This window comes from Anopheles coustani, chromosome 3, assembly GCF_943734705.1.
Source record: "Anopheles coustani chromosome 3, idAnoCousDA_361_x.2, whole genome shotgun sequence".
Classification (NCBI taxonomy): Eukaryota; Metazoa; Arthropoda; class Insecta; order Diptera; family Culicidae; genus Anopheles; species Anopheles coustani.
Genome location: NC_071288.1, coordinates 64990234 through 65007452, shown reverse-complemented (window position 1 = coordinate 65007452; position 17219 = coordinate 64990234). Strand labels below are relative to the sequence as shown.

General features: G+C 41.9%; 2 protein-coding genes across 2 annotated transcripts; one reads left to right on the top strand and one right to left on the bottom strand.

Annotated features, from left to right (window-relative positions):
• Nucleotides 1-360: 360 nt before the first annotated feature.
• Nucleotides 361-6752, bottom strand: LOC131259838 (organic cation transporter protein). Its single transcript, XM_058261435.1, has 2 exons — nucleotides 6710-6752; nucleotides 361-2109 (listed from the first exon to the last, which is right to left on the bottom strand). The coding sequence occupies exons 1-2, from the start codon at nucleotides 6750-6752 to the stop codon at nucleotides 473-475; spliced, it is 1680 nt and encodes a 559-aa protein (XP_058117418.1). The 3' UTR covers nucleotides 361-472.
• Nucleotides 6753-13957: 7205 nt separating this feature from the next.
• Nucleotides 13958-14921, top strand: LOC131259864 (tetratricopeptide repeat protein 36 homolog). Its single transcript, XM_058261471.1, has 3 exons — nucleotides 13958-14090; nucleotides 14142-14333; nucleotides 14632-14921. Exons 1-3 carry the CDS (start codon nucleotides 13958-13960, stop codon nucleotides 14868-14870), a joined length of 564 nt encoding a protein of 187 aa, XP_058117454.1. The 3' UTR covers nucleotides 14871-14921.
• The last annotated feature ends 2298 nt before the right edge of the window (nucleotides 14922-17219 follow it).

The window sequence follows — 17219 nt, the reverse complement described above, 5'->3', positions numbered from 1 at the left end:
TTTCAATTGATTGGCCAAAACATGGGAAAAACCTACCAATCATGCATTCTCTATTTAAATGGAGTGTAAAAGAAAGTTCGAGAATCGAAGCATGCTTTGAAGGTATCCATTTCAATTGAATTAATGTGAACAGTGAAAAGTAACCTTGCAAAAAAAAAATAGCAGTGTTGACCAAGTAAACCCGGATTAAATTGTTTACGCACAAGCATTACTTTATAGGCTTTGTATTTCTTTTTCCAATGATATAGAATTCATGTTTTCGGTCTAATATTCGTTTCTTACTTTTGCAGCTCAAAATTGTTTGCTAGAGTGTGATAGTAGTGTTTAACCGCGTAAATGAAAATCATTGTAATTCGTGTTTTGAGAACCTCCGGCAAAGGTCACCGTAGAACTACATCTGTTTTATTTTTTGCTTAAGAAACTAGTCAAACTGCAATTAACTTTAACACCGATGCCAAACGAACCGTCCGACCTACCGACTGCTATCGCCCTTTCTCAGTGGAACCATCTGCTGCGGTGGAGGGAAATCTTCCGTGTGTGTCTTGTTGCGACCCATACAGCTCGAAAAAGCCGTATCACCCCGGCCAAAGTTTTCACCGTCCAGTAAGCTCTGTGGCATCGCTTTGCCCATCGTTTCCGGCAGGAACAATACCCAGGTGCCGGATATCAGCGAAATCACACCGAAAATCACGGCCGGTATCTTCGGATCGAACGAGTCGAGGAGGGTGATCATGGGTGTCATGGCACCGGCCAAACGAGCGCACATAGACCCAAGACCCATGGCCGAGTTACGTACGACTGTCGGGAACAGTTCGGCCGAATAATTGTAGATTACAGCAAACGAACCGGCAATGAACAGCTTGCCGAACATAACGATTGAGGTCGACTCGGTGCTGCCGCGAGTGAGATAGGCGGCCACGATGCAACAGATACCACCGACAATCATCAGAGAGCTTGTTATCGATCGACGGCCGAGCCGGTCGAGCAGATAGCTGATCGAGATGTAGCTCGGGAACTCCACCAGGCCCATGAGGAACAGGATCAGGAACGGGTTGCCACTTAGCTTGCCGGCACTCAACGAAAGTCCGTAGTAAGTGATGGAGTTGGCGAACCAGCAGAGGCACACATTCAGGGTCATCTTGCGAAGGTTAGGTGTCTTGAAGAGGTCTGCCAGGCCGGCCGAGTTCGAGCTCGATTCCTCCACATTAACTGTTTTGGCGTCAGCCAGGTAGTATTCCTTATCGACGTTCAAACCTCGACCATTCATTCGCACTGCCCGATCGACGATATTGACTGCCTCACGTTTGCGTCCCTGCATCCACAGCCAACGTGGCGACTCGTCCATAATCCACCAGTGTGCCACCAGCAACAGACCGTGCAGACCATACACCACCTGCAGGATCATTCGGTTGGGAATGAGTGCCCCCCAGGCGGCCACGAGCATGATGCCGCCTGCGAACGCACCCTGGAAGGAAATGCCACAGGGTGTTCGCTTGCTCGGTCCCACCAGTTCCATCGTAAGCACGAAACCCGTGATGTAGCTACCAGCGCTACCGAAGATACCGTACAAATAGCGCAGCGCCAGGAACGAAAAGTACTCCGGGGTGAAGGCAACGGCTACCCCGAGAACTAACTGCATCAGTGCGGACCAACAGAACACCTTCTTGCGGCCAACCTTATCGGCCAATCCTCCCAACCAGACGGCACCAGTGAACACGCCCAGCATGTAGATCGTCTGGCCGAGCGCACCCATCCAGCGTTTGTCGCACACCAGGTTCCACTCGATCGCCCTCGATGACTGGTAGTAAGTGTTGTTGTAAACATACGAACTGCAAGCGATCGTCGAGTGGTTGTCAGACTGCAGTGGGTCGTACATCAAGCAGGAATCCAGTTCACCATCTGCGTTCTTAGGGATGTACTCCAGCAATTGGGCAAAGGTCGGTATGATCGTGCCATTTGCCGTTGCGTTCGCCGAGTCCAATGCCTCCACGAAACAACGATGCTCAGGGACGGCGGCCACCGTCACTAGAGAGAGCATATGCAGGCCGGCTGTTACTGCGGCCAACAGATGCAGAACGAACTGGAACGCTTGGTACCGGCCAAAGTCACCTGTAAGAGGGTAAGTGAAATGAATTAGTTTTCGTTATTTCAAAACTGTACACTCGGACAAGAAATTATCCGTAAAGTCACCAATTTTGAGTGGTTGTCTCAACGAATACCTGACCTAGGACAAAAATTTAAACGACCTATTGTAGATATACTACTATTCTATCCAATGTGTCTTAACATTTTGAAAAAGTTACTTGTAGTTCCTTTTGTTATTAAGAAATCCTATGCTCTCATCCTAAATCTCAAGCCATATCTCAGGACCTTATACTGTGTTGGATTAAAGAGAGTACAACTAGGTTAAACCCTGCAAAGAGTCATCCCTCGTAGTTACTCTATCACGATAGAAGAATGATTGCTCGAAAAGTTATAAGGAACTCCATACTTAGAGTTCTCAAACATGGCATACGGAATGTCTATATGATCAATGATCTTCTTATTCTCCTTCTTCTTCTTCTTCTTCTTCTTGGCGTAACGACCTCTATGCCTGCCCTTTAAGGGCTTTCGAGACTTCTTTCCCTGTTGTACGTGGATAGTCAGTCCTCTCGTACAGGAGAGGGTCCGGTCTTGGTTGGGTTTCGAACCCACGCCGTCATCAATGATATGATTGGGATTAAAATTGTAAAGGCTTTTCGTCAATTAAATTTACATTTTTCGAATTAGCTAATCGCTGTATTTTGATGCACAGTATCAGTTGGCACTCTGTTTTATACACTGTTGTGGCAACAAAAAATCCCAAAAGACAACAAACAATAATGACTAGACGTCGAACTCAACCATCAACACGAGCAACATTGTTCCAACTATAAAACACAGTAGTTGAGACTTTCTCTTCCAATCCCATTAATCGAACTGGAAACATTAAGTTCATTAAAAATCATCTGTAGGACATGGTCTACTTGGCCGAAATGCTTGGACAAGCCATGCTTGAACAGCCAACTTTAGATGTTCAATAATATTCTCTCTGAGCAAAAAACTGATCTAAAGATTTGACCACGTATTGTCCAAGAGTGGCCACTGTATAAGGCCGTACAAATGAGAGTTGCTTAGTTAAAGTTGCAATTGGTGGCTGTACGGATACTCTCTTGGCTGACTGTATAATACTAAAATTAACAAGTAAGAACATCTCCCATGTTTGCGATCGTATAGATATCTGAGTATTGCATGAAGAGTGCAATCGTTATTGTCAATTTTCCACTTTGTGCGTACGTGTTACACACACATTAAATTGATTATTTTATCGATCAATTGATGCTGCGTCTCATTGGTTAATTGGATAAATACGGCAATGCTCTAATTGCGAATCATTTTACTGATTTTCCGCTCTTAGCTCACATCGAACCAATGCTAGAGATGTTTTACTCTCTAACTAGCTCTTTTGTTGCCAACTGTAAAGAAACAGCATGTCAGCAAAACAGGAGTCTCATCGATCCCTGATGAAACCAAAAAAGTAGCTTTATTTTCGCTACTTTTCTGTTGTTTAGTATTTAACTACTTTTCTTTTGTTGTAAAGAATTATAGAATCTAAATTTATAGAATGTATATCGATAGATTTGTTGAATATTCGCAAACAGTTTCTTTTGTTGATTTGAAGTCATTTTTATATTTTTTTAATTTAGTGTATAATTTCATTCATATCATTTTGCTGTTAATTGCCCATTTTAATTAATTTTTTTTACAATCAACTGTGAACGGTAAATTACATTTGGAGTTGTGTACACTATTGCGTAACCGGAGGTATCATTTTTGATATTTAATTGACAAACATGTCTTAAAATGATTCAATTTAAACCTTGCGTATATCTTCGAACATATTGATGTGTTACGTTTATCTCCTTTTCATTCATACACACCTACATACATTATTATAAGAAACCCTTCACGGGTTTGTGTCACCGCCATAGCTCCCAAATATGGGTATCTGAAACGCACAAAGTATGTGGGTTACCATTAACAATCAATCAAATATTGACATTTGTATTTCGTACCATGTTCGCGTCTATAAAACCGTTGAAATTCAGGTTTAGCATCGACTATATGTGTTCAAACTTGCATAGTTGTCAAGGTTGTTAGTAGATTACGATAGAAAAAGACATGCAGTATTAGCACACATATTCTACAAAGGCAACCTATTGCCAGTAGAGTACTAACGAAGGTTATGTACAAAATATATTCTCACTTGGTTTGATATTCCATCCGTTATAATCTACTACAGCAATGTCAATTTGCAATAGATGCAAAAAAAGAAACTGCTAACAAACTTTGCTAATGATCTTGCTCTTGATCTTACTAGCCGCAGACAGTCAGCAACAAAATAGAGAGCAGTCAATCAAATGGGACATAGTTTACAGCCCTGTTGGCATCCACCATTAGCATCTCGGTAGTAAGAACGTCATCGATATGTTCAAGCACGCCGGCTATCGGTTACGATCCGTCATCTGTAACCATGACTTTTATTCCTCCTTGTCACGCTCATCTTCTGGGATGTGTCTTCCTGCTCCTCTGCCGTGTGAATTCCGATCGGCAGACAAGGCAACTAAGGCGATACTTCTCAGGGTCGCTCGCCAAAATTTGCTATCGTAAAACTCAATTTGTATCAATTGAGAAATTCAAGGGTTGTAAAAGAAGCGTATGCGGCTCAACCGTATCATCGCAATGCATGTGTATGGTGCTGCTGGCGCCGAAATTTACGTTAATTGAAACGCGTACGCCTTTCCCGAAGAGGCATTCCCTGTACGATTTTATTCGTTTAACGTGCGTCTTTCGTGGCTATACAACAATCTCCGATGGTGTCCAGACGGGCTACAAATTTGGACTTAAGTTGCTACTACCACTTCGCATTGTGACAATGACCTGGTATCGTGTGAATAAAAAAAAAAGGAACATCGATTTACCATAAATGAACAACCACCGGCCTGGGGTATGTGCGTGCATCGGGTGGAGGTAGTTATGGCGAGCGATATTTACCTTCAAGAATCCAGTTTACAACCGCAAACCGTGCCCCTTTTGTGGCTCAGCTTCCGTTTGTTTGGTTTTTCCGTTGACAGACTTGTTCGCACCGCGATCGTAACACTGTCAATCGCGGAGAGTAACGATAATTTTATGGTAATTTAAAATCAACATCTCGTTAATACGGCGTGTAAATGTGCGCTGGTGCGCCTTCATCGTACGGGGCGTTATCGCTGTAGGCGATGACAAGATAAGGGTAACTCGAGCAGAAATTGCGGCCCACCGTTTTCCGATGATTTATGGAAGTTATATTCAATCCCCTTTTTTCACTCAAGTGCGTTGTATCCGATCGTTTAAAAGTACACACACTTTACATAATAATAACTCTGACATTCTTGTTTCGCTCACAACCCGAAGATGATTCAATGTCGGCCGAACGGTCCGGTATGCTGGGATGTAATTGTTTCAACTGATAGGCTTATCGCTCACACACTGGCCGTTTGACCATTACCCGATGATTGTGCTGGCTGGGGCCGTATTACTAGGGCGAAGTTTGAAGGACAAGCAGTCAAGACAACAATTAAAAGCACGCACGTGAAGTGATGAAAGGTTATTTTTCTTGTATCGATCATGGCAAGTTCTTTTTTTCCCATGCCATTCTAAAAGTGTAATGGCATCCAACGACGCGCTACAACTTGTGTTGCGTAACTATTGAGAATCAATGTTCAATTTGTATTCACTTCGGGCGTCTGCTCCGTTGAAAAAGTAATGAAAAATTCATGGTTTTTTTCAAGAATTTATAACAAGAATGGTCTAATGAGGAAATTGTAAAGTAGCTGTTGTGACAATATTTTTGTTTTTCTTCTTCTAAATTTGCCACAACTCCTTCTCTCGCAGAAGAAGAAGGGGTATTTTTCAATCAAAAGCCCCGGTGATGGGATTTTTGTTTGCAAGTAAATTCAAATGACCAATCGATCGGTCGTAGTTGGCCAACGTGTCTGTGGAACAACACACGGCTACCGCTCTTGCTCTTACATCTATCCATCGTGGCTCCGGGAAGAACGAGAACCCCCGTGAGTTTTACACTTCAATAATTTTATGCGAACTTTGAAAAAATCACACACCACATACACATTAGGTTAAGAAAAACCCTGCCCTACGGAAATGTATTTTATCATTTGCCTTGCCGTGGACTTAATCGACGGCCTTCGCTACTTACTCGCACTCGATGCTGCACTCATGAAACGGGGTCTACACGCTTGAGAGCTTTCGAGCTGTGCATCGTCATGGTCAAGGATTGAATACGGTAAAGATGCGGTCCATGTCCGAATTAAAAAAAATTTTTTTTGCACTTCGTCTTTTTAGTCACTGCACGGTGGATTGTTTTTGATCCATTTTATAAAATTTATTGGCTCGCCCAATGTGTGGTGTGTGTTAATTCTGCCGCCTTTCGTTTGGCTGCCTACGTACCCCAAAAACCGAGCCGTACGATTTCACTTTCAAATTTATTTGCCCCTGCCGGAGCACCGGATCCCAACACATTTGCCAATCCCGGGCGCCCTTTCACTGACCTCCTCCGTGGCGGCTTTGGTGGCACGGTTCGGTGAGGGGTGGCAAAAAAGTCACTGTCACGATCATGAAAGCCATTACTTACCCAACAGTCCCATCAGCTCCTCCAGCTTCTGATCGATGGCCATGGTGGCTGTTGTGGCTCGCGCTCCTATCGGCTTGAAGTTCGCCTTATGTCGATCCGCAGCGTGCGCGCGCGCGTTTCTTTCGCTCGGAGTCTCGACACGTACTGAGCCGCGCAGAGCGGCGTTGAGTGGCCACTGCGACGTTTACGAAGCACACCCGATCTCTAGCACGCAAACCTGTGTCGTCACTGTTTTGCGCCCAGTAACCAGCACCGGCAACAGCACCGTGGTCGCCGTATCGCGAGCCGCTCGGCAGTACTTAATGTCGTCACCGGTGTGAAGAATGCTTTTGCTTTTGCTCGCGGAAGAAGCAGCCGCCGGTGTGGACGAAGACGCGTGGCTGCCTTTCGCCAGGCGTATCGGTCACCGCGAGTCGGTAACAGCGGTTTGCGATTTTTCCTCAGACGCCCAGGTGTGAAATCTCAACCACGCCAACTGGTGAATGCAGTGAAGAATGGAAACTGTGAGTTAATTATTTCGCTCGATGAAGTATGCTGAAATGCTTGGTAATTTACTGCCCCTCAAAATCTTCCTATGCGGAAATGTTTAAGATAAATGATTATTAGTTTTTAAGGTTGGTTTGCATTAATGCAGAGAACTTCGTTATCGTGTTTAGTTCTGAAGAATGTTTCCTTTTAGTTTGAATATCTTCTTCTTGGTGTAACGACCTCTTGGTCATGCCTGCCCGTTAAGGGCTTACGAGACTTGTTTCCCTGTTGTACGTGGATAGTCAGTCCTCTCGTACAGGGGAGGGTCCGGTCTCGGTTGGGATTCGAACCCTTGCCGTCGAGGTGCTGAGCCTCGGCGCTCATGGGCCGATTTTCTAACCGGCGCTACCGCTCGGCTGTCGCGGACCCCCAATGTTTGAATATATTTCATCGGAAGAAAAGAAGCAAAAGTTTAAGTTCATCATTATTATTACATTTAATTTTTATTAATGGAGGACAAAATCAATTCTACCAAAAATAGGCACAAGCGGATTTTTACCCCATTTTACTCTTGAATGGAGAGAACCTACTGTTCAATGGAACCTAAAATAATTCTAGTATTGTGGAGTAAATTTAATACGTTGACTGGGGTGTCATAAAGAAAAGGGTGACAGCAAACAATCCATTCAACTCATTAGCCCTTTTCACTAATATAGTAGTGGATTTATGTCGTGGTAGGCTATAATAATTAATAAAATGGAAAGAAAAAATAAAATTCCTTTGGGAAGCCTAGTTTTTGCTTATTATTCAGAAATCGTTGGTTCAATAAAAATGATATACAAATTTGGGCGAAAGTGATTGTACTTACTCTCTACGAGTTTTTTTCTGAATTTCAAGCATACTTGTAAATGCTGCTCGACTTTATCGGTTTTAGATTTTAAAAACTATGTTTTATCCGATTTTTATTTAAAGTCCACACAATATCATGTGTATGATATTATGGAAGTATATGACATAATTATTTGTCTAGGTAAGCCAACTTTAAAAATTGTTGGATTTTATTAAATTGTTGAACATTGGATACCAACGTTGCCGTTGACATTTTTATATTATTTTCATATTTATATATATACATATTTTTCTAATTTCTTGTATATACAAGAATAGTTAATGTACATGATAAATATCTTGTGTGTGTCTTATTTATGTCGGGTTTGTTTTGTTTGAATAGAAGGAATCTATGTTTGAAGGAAATTTGTTTTGAATAGAAGGAATCTTTTAATTGTAGATAAACAAGTATTCCGATTTTTAAACCCTCTATGATTATTAACTTCAACTCCCTGCCCCTGATAAGTAGTCTGGGGATCACCGATAAATCATTCTCGCAACAAGAGTCGGGTCACAAAGCCATCACCACAATGCACCAACAACGCGCCATTCGCGAGTGATCCACATGCACTCAGCGGCGCCGATACGCTAATAAACGCCTCGGTTCGGTACTTTCCCGTCACCACGTCACTATTAGGAATTGCTCGACGAAACTAACGCCAGTTCATCGGGCGGCGTTGAACCGATCGCGATCGCGGGCGGCGTAAAGCCATAAAGCATGTCACACGAGCGCGCTAAACGCCGCGAAAAATCGACATCGTTTACAAACAAATGTGGTCCCCTAGCCGGGCAGGGAAGATGCGCTAGAACAAGGCACTTTCTTATGCGTCCCGCGAATGACGGTCGGATAGGTGAAGGGACGTGGCAAGAATTGGGGTTAGGGTTCAGCTGTTAGTTAGTCGCAGAAATGAACTGCAACTATTTACGCGCAACGCCGACGACGGCAAGTGTCTTTGTCAACGCCCGACGTGCGGCGTTAACGAACTGCACGGCTGGTGCAAGTTGTTCCTTTTTCTTGGCTAAGAGCACAGGGGACTATACTGCCTTTCTACCAGGTCAACATATGGTTTACCAATTGTTAAATGTTCGATCGCTTGTTGACTGAAAATATCGTTCAATCATTTGACGTTGAAAAATAAAATATCAATTTGAAGGTCAAGTGTTTACCCGAAACGCGTTAAACATTCGAAGTTCGTACCATGTGACAAACCTGTTTGAGATCCGATGGGTCTGGTTTTGGACACACCTCCAGTGAACGAAAAAAAAGACACATGAAATGCCGGCGAACCGGTTTCGTATTGTATCAGTTTTCGAAAGTAAGCATATTATTTCACTCAAACTTTTTTTAATTTCACTCACAATTTGACTTTTTTTTATCAATATCACAGAAATTAAGCAATCAGGTTGTGACAAAAATGCACGTTGTTTCGAAACACGGCAAAGAATTTGGAAGGAATGTGAAACTACAACTGTTATTATTGAAATCGTGCTTGTTTTATTCAAAATGTTACCTGTCCTTGCTTTAAATTTGCCAACCAAATGAAGTTTTAGTTATTTACATGTAGGTAATACACATGTTTCATGTTTTTTTATTTTTTATAATCATTTTCATTCCATTTGCATCGATACATTCATTCCTGAAAAATAATACAAAATGAATATTTGGTACATTCCTAGACTCTCTATTCGTTAATTTAACTCATAATAATTTTAGCCATGGAAAATGGACCTTTTTTTCTTACATAACACATATTATTTATATTTTCAATTAGCTTTTACCAAGAATTCTATCTAATGACAAGTTTATCAAATCATGGTGATAAGACATCATGGGTTATCTTTGCATGACTCTTATCGTCCTTGACCCGGTGGTAAGGTACATCGTGAAGTTTCACACAGTCCTGACGTAATTTATGATGTGTTACACATTGCAAACGGACTACGGAAGCTCACGTGGGCAACATAAACAATTGAGAAAATCAAGCTTGATGATCCAACGCAACTTGGTGATCATCGGTGCATTTTGTTTAATCATTTCCTTTTTATTATCCAGTTGCAGATGTTGATTGCGCGGTGATAATTCCAGCATATTTTCTCCACGAACCGACAACTGCCACCGAGCAAAATGAGTCTGTTCCGTGTGTGTGTTCCGATTACGGTCGGAAGGCATTGTGGCGGAGATGATCGCGCAGTTTAATTGCCAACAACGAGCGCTAACACGATCTGCACAGGGAAAGTTTCCTGCGTTTCCTGCGTACTTATCCGGCCGGAGCGAACAAGCGTAACCGGAGATAGAAAACAAACCGCACACGTTGCAAAAGGGAAGGAAATCATCTTAACTGCTAGCCACTCCTCATCGTATTGTACGCCGCATACGTCTTTTGGTAAAACTCCCACTGACGATAGGATATTGTAGGAGAAGGTCGTCTTGAGGCGTGGGATGAAAAACATTTTTCCCTCCCTACAACGGTGGCTATTAATACGCGGTAAATGCAGGCGCATTCCCTATGGACACACTCTGTGTTACACTTCTTAGCGAGTTTTGGATCGATGGTGTTTTCTAACGCGTTTGGTTTAATTTGGTTTTGTTTAACAACCGGCACTCTGCTTCGCTTGTGTAGGTGTTGAGGGTATGAAAGAGCGGAAGAAGTGCAGCACTGCACATAAACACATGTGATCGTCCCGAACTAGGTCATCCGGTCACATGGCGTTCACGTGCAAGCCATTTTTAAATTTGAACCGATATTGCCGTTGCAAAAACAAATATCATTTTAAATTAGTCTTCGCACACGCACACAGGAAGAAAGTGTTTAAGAAAGGTAATTTATCTACGATCGTATTCTTTGCCCCGCGCAGCCTCTTTTCATTTTTACTTTCTTCCTCGTCTACTTTCGCTTTATTTACCGAAGGAAAGCAAGTGGTCCACTTCTATCCGGTCGTAATTCTCGGAAAATCTGTCCTTAAAAATGGAACTGGCTCGAAAAAGAAATGAAAACCAAACATTTAAAAGGGGTAAATCCCCAAAACTGTGCCGAAAAACAAACGTTCGCTTCAGTGGCCGAGATACGATAGTGACATACGTACGGCGAACCAGAACGCATACTTTTGCGTGACAAGGTTAAACAATGTCCACCATGCGGAACGATGCGGCGAACGTCGAACGAAACCACATTTTTGATATTCGTCACTCGCATTTTAAGTAATTTAAAAGAGCTACTATACAATCGCTTCAGCAAAGGCCATTTCCCGAGCAGTAGTGTGTTAGTTTTGGGCTTAGTTTTTTTTTTTTGGTTTAGCAACAAAACATTAATCCTACAAACACATCCGACCAGCGCGAACCGGCAAAAAAGACGTGAAACCAACTCGAACCGGCGCAAACCAACTAACCGTTTTGAATCGGACGGACTCCGCGGACTAACTGAATTTCGAACGGAGACGAATGCCGATACAGACTCTTGGGAACGCGTGCGGTGGAGTTTACAAACCGTCTTCTTTTCATCCCCGTCATCCGCACCCTCCACGAATCCACATACGCGCGCCCACACACACACACACGCATGCTTTCTTCCGCCCCATCCCAGACACGCTGTCTCTATCGCTCGAACGAACGATTTCACGGTTATTTTTGCGCCCTCTCGATCGCACGTCTTTTTGGGGTGCATTTGTAATAATATACCGATTCCTCAACATTGGCGGGGTAACATATGGTTTTCAAACATTTGCCACCATCAACATGTGGCGCGCCGGGGTTGCCAAGTGTTGGTGTTTGCGATAATGATGATGTTGATAACGATGCCCCGTGGGTTGCTTGAAGCTTCTCACAAATGAGACGCTTATCTCGAAGCTGACTGTGTAAGTAGCAGGCGGACTTATTTGCTGAATATTTAATTTGATACTAGCCGTTCACGTTCTGCTCGTCATCGAAAGTCTGGAATACTTCCGTACAGAACCTGAAACCATTCTGTTGTAGAAGCATGCCATGTTCGGAACTTGTTGATTACTCCATAAACCAGACTATTTCATTTCTATTCTGCAAGGCAGTTAAAAGAGAACGGACAAATCGGTTCAATCATCAATCGGTGTACTGAACACCAAGAGGATGCGAATTCACTGCAAACATTATTAAACTAAATATATGACACCCTTCTCTCAAGTCTAATCCTACCAATCCTTATCTACTACCGGCGTACTGTTGTTAAACATGTTTACACGGAGATCTAGAGAGGATGCTGCGTAGAAACAGGTTGCTTTCCGTTTGTGATTGCTAGCGTGTTAATCTTCTCTTCTCAACCGGAGAAATTCAATTGAACTTCTTTTCAATTTTAATCTATTTGTCTATCATTGTTTGTTTTGCACTTTATTTTCTTCTACATTTCTCATAAAAAAGTAGAATCGAACGAAATGTTCGACTATGAACTTTGCGATAGTAGATTACCATGTCAGTAAATAATGGTGTGACGTAGAAACGAACAAGTGTTACTTATATGTGATAACGGCATTTCTAATTCACTTCAAAAACAATATGTATTTAAAACGGTACGAAAATACTAAACAGTCGCAGACAACATAGGCTCTTGTGAAAGTCAACAACATGTATGTCTCTGGAAATCTTAACATTTCCTTGAATGGTCTAGGCTTTGCATAACAGCACATTACGGTTTTGTATCAATTTATATTTTCATTACCGTCAATGTTTGAAAAACATACTGATTAGTTGGTTATTGGACCCACTGTTTCTTTTCCATAACATTGATGATTCTACACAGATCTAAAAAAAATGTTTTCCGAGCAGAGACCGAACCTGATTAGACATTTGGAGTATGATCTGATTAAATTACATTATATAAAAACTTAATTCATAAAGAATAAGATAATAATAGTTTATGCTAACTAGAATAAATTTCCTTAAGGAATAAAATGAGCATTCAAAATCGTGGTAAAACATAAAGCTCTCAACTCGTTCTAACACGAGCTAAAACAATTGCTAAAATGGTAGAATCAGATTTAGATTCGATTTTACTATGGTTTACTTGAAAAGCTAGCAAAAATAAACTCATCTCGATAACAAGTGCTGAGTTTTATACCGAATACAGTGAGTTTTAAGTCACCACAAACGCCTGTGCTGTATGCAATATTCGTGATTCTCTATTTACAGTGTCTTTCAAGTTAATTTAGTCTTTCAAATATGGGTCAAATCCCAAATGACTACTAAGTTGGAGTGAAAAAATGAGTTTGAAACGGCGGCGCGCCCGCAGCGAGGCCTACCTAATAAGGGGGGCCCATGGGCCAATGTTACCGCACCCCTATGTTGATCCCCCTCATACCGCACCCCTATGTTGATTGCGTAGCCGAATTTTCATAGACTCATGCAAATAATGCATGTGGGACTTCATCTAGTACATCCTGTCTAGTATAACCATAATCTTTAATTTAACGAGACATTCACTTCAAACAGTTCACACAACGTAATTTGTTTCACCCATTGCATACCGTTTTAGGTACATCCGCTCACAAATGGTGTAGCCACTACAGTGATTTCGGCTGGGGGGCTTCATTTGGGATTTTAACGTAATTTGTATTAAAGTTTACTCAAATTGATACATCAAAAGCACCATCAGCTCGTACAACACTGTACAACAGGTATCTGCTCGATTTGCATCCCCCGCGCTATGGAGCTTTTCATGTTGTCAACCAAGCACGCAACATGGTATGTGAAACCAGTTTTTTTTTTCAATCGTTCTTGCATCTAATCACATTCCGGTTTCAAAAGTAAACAGGAACCGGCTGGCGACCATCGTCATCGTTACTGATCGACGGTGTCTGTTCGAACCGCACATTTTATCGACCACAGTCTAGTGAGAACGACGACCGTGAACAGAGTGTATTTTTGTGATGGGTTCACTAACGAAGGACTGTCTTTCGGAGCACGATCGGCAAGTGTTGGAATCGATTTTGAATCCATCGCAAATTGGTGGTGAAGAATACCTGCTTCAAGAAGAGGAAGCACACCTTGTCGATCCACAAGGTAGGAATGAGTTGAAGTTAATCCACAGATTTTTAACAAGTCTCGTTGCAGATGCTGAAGGAGAAACTGACCCTCGTTTGAAGGAATCTCAACGGCTTGAAATTGAAGCAATTGCATTGGCTGGTGATGGTAAATTAACAGAGGCTTTGGAGCTACTCGGCAAATCTATAGAAACCGCACCGGAACGTCCTGCACCCTGGAATAATCGTGCACAGGTTTACTGTTTGCTTGGAAAGGAGTCAGGTAAGGCAGCGTTGCACTACAGCGCCCACTAACGAGCAATATAATGCAATGCCTCTCCCGAGCTTTGGTTAAATTTGTAGAGCTTTGTAAGCTCATTTGGTAAGCTTTTCTTTCAAACGCTAGATGCCGCACTGTGCAGTTTATTTTCAATTCGAAATAGTTATGTTAAATTAGAAGTTAATTTGATTTAAATATTCTTTATCTAATTCTATCATGTTGAGGGTCTTGTAATTGAAAATCTAACATATGAGCTAAGCATGGCACTACATACATCACTATTCCGGTTGTTTATTTGTAGAAGCTTTGCAAGACATAGAAGAAGCGCTGAAGTTGTCAAATAGCTCCGGAAGGACAGGATGTCGTGCTCTTTGTCAGCGTGGTATTCTGAAGCGAAAAAGCAACGACATCGATGGGGCACGGCAGGATTTCGAGCAGGCCGCCAAGCTGGGAAGCAAATTTGCCCGCACGCAGTTGATTGAGCTGAATCCGTTTGCAGCATTGTGCAATCAAATGTTACGAGAGGTCATGAAGTTATGAATAAAACGGATGTATTATTTTGTATGCCACGTGTAATGAGCAAACCATGTAGCATAGACAATGTAATATTCATCCATTTGGTATTGTACCGGTGAGCAACATTTTTTAATCGTCTATTGAACAGGTTCCAAAAATATTCATATTATATTCTGAGGAGTTGAAACGATTTATTAGAATGTAAAACCTTTGAAATTTTGTTTGTAAAGCATTGAGCAATAAATAATAGCTTCAATGAAACATGTTTCTAAATCCAGGCTTTTACAAATACTCTTATAGTTTAAGAGCTGGAAAGTATTGGAACCTTGGAACTAGAATTCAATTTTAGGCAGAACTACAGTTCTACCAGTACCTACCTGATTTCAACCTAGTTGTTATTCAATTCATGGCACATATTGAGCACACAACTTATACAGTACTAAGGAGCCTAAAAAATAGCTGTAAAAAAACAAATGACCTCGAAACAAAAACTCACATTTGTTCAATTAGAAACACAAACACACATAAGAAAATGATACTTTCATCAGATTGTTCGCTTTTCAAATCATACCCTTCCACATTATTCAACTTCACTCAAAGAAAAAGTCTTCTGCACTCATCAGCTCGTTAGCTAAGTAAACTTTCAACTCAAAAGACCAAACAAATCTTATGCTTATTACATAGCAATGTACAACTCCCATTGGCGTAAAGCGGAGTTCATTAACGGCGGGCACAGTTAGCAAAAAAAGGGCCGTACTCGCCGTACGCGAAATCGAGCGAACTTCGAACAGGTGACTAATTATTATCATTTTCCTTGGTGCAGCTTTGTTTACGGACGCAAGCGCTGAGCACGAGGGACAGAGCAAACTGACTGAAGTGGCTCTCCGAAGCTAACGACATCCCAACGGTCGCCACCTGTTTTTTTTAATTTTTGTCGGAAACCAAAGTAAATCCTGCCGAATAACAACAGTAACTCCTTGCTGAAACGCGCGAAAAGCAACCCTTGTTCCTGTCCCACTCTCCAATCCCACGTAAAACAGACGACGAATGATGACGGACCGTTAAACTTTACGACCGAAAAGTGGCTCGGCTTTGCTCCACAAAAGGTGCGCATCGTCCTCCCAGTTGAAGCTTGTAGTCAAAATGAAATGTGAAAAGTGTCTACCCATCTTCACACTCTAGCGCTGGCTCCGTGGCTCCGGGTGTCACGGAGCGGAGAGTGTAAAATTAAGGACGATTACGGATTACGGCGATGATCTTGAACTGGATCGTCCATAAATCAATCTTCCGCCGCACGGCAAGATCAACTGCAAATGTCCTGTGGGCAAGGTGTACAAGGATTTTTTTTTCTTCAAACAAGAACCGTTAATCCTCGAATATCTTAACCCTCAGCGAAAGGTAATCACCCGAAAAGGTTGAACTAGTGCGATCTGATACGTCTTTGACCGCGTGTATTGTACGTTTGTGTGTGTTTCCCTCGCACGCGTGTCGACGAAAATTGGCCGAGCCGGTTGCTTTTCGTTATTATTTGATCATATCAATCTGTAAATTTAAATTTAATTTCATTGCATTAACAACTCCTGAGGTTCGGTGGCCGAAAGACTCCAGCCGCCCTTACGCCCTGTCGGAACGTAGCAATGCTATGGTGTCTTTATTTTTTGTTTTATGTTTGTTGTTTGCACATCTTGCCATTCTCTCCTGTTTCTCGTTTTTTAACCCCTTTTTCCGGTCCACCCGGCATGGGTTTTACCTTTTTTCGTCCCCCGTCATAGCTATCGTCACCGTCAGGAGCAATAAAACTGAAGCAGAAATGAAATTGTCAGCAGATAAGTGAGTTTACATTTTACAAGATAATTTCACCTTGCGCATCGCATAAAACGCCAAACTGTATTAATACCGCGTGGGCAACAATGTAGTGGCTAAAGGAGCATTTACAAACCAAAAAACATGATTTGAAATTTCCTAAGCTTAGTGAACGGACACGTTCGGCAAGCAAACAATAATTTAATTGCCGGCTTACCCGGGCCCTGGTATCAATTACGTCGGGCAAGATTAATTCGGTAAATGAAGCAGGTGAAAATCGTTTTTATCAGTTGATATCAGCGAAAAAAACTTTATTATCAGTTGAGTACGTTTTACGACGTTGGTCGCAATGTTGATGGCTTTCTTTGAAGTGTGATACATTGTAAGAATTGTTGCAATGGTATTTTAAATAAACGGCGGTAAAATAAAAAAGATTAAAATTAACATTATAATAAAAAAGCACTTGCAGCGTTAATTTGTCCCACATATTAACGCCCAATTTACAGTATGAACCTCGTAAATGCATTCATTTGATCACGATGGCATATTTTGCTTACTTATTCATTTGCT

Excerpts from the sequence above, each read along its gene's own strand:
- LOC131259838 (XM_058261435.1), bottom strand. The coding sequence starts at position 6,752 with ATGGCCATCGATCAGAAGCTGGAGGAGCTGATGGGACTGTTGG. Across the intron at positions 2,110-6,709 it reads GGAGCTGATGGGACTGTTGG|GTGACTTTGGCCGGTACCAA; the intron begins GTAAGTAATGGC and ends ACCCTCTTACAG.
- LOC131259864 (XM_058261471.1), top strand. The coding sequence starts at position 13,958 with ATGGGTTCACTAACGAAGGACTGTCTTTCGGAGCACGATCGGCAAGTG. Across the intron at positions 14,091-14,141 it reads ACACCTTGTCGATCCACAAG|ATGCTGAAGGAGAAACTGAC; the intron begins GTAGGAATGAGT and ends GTCTCGTTGCAG. Across the intron at positions 14,334-14,631 it reads TTTGCTTGGAAAGGAGTCAG|AAGCTTTGCAAGACATAGAA; the intron begins GTAAGGCAGCGT and ends GTTTATTTGTAG.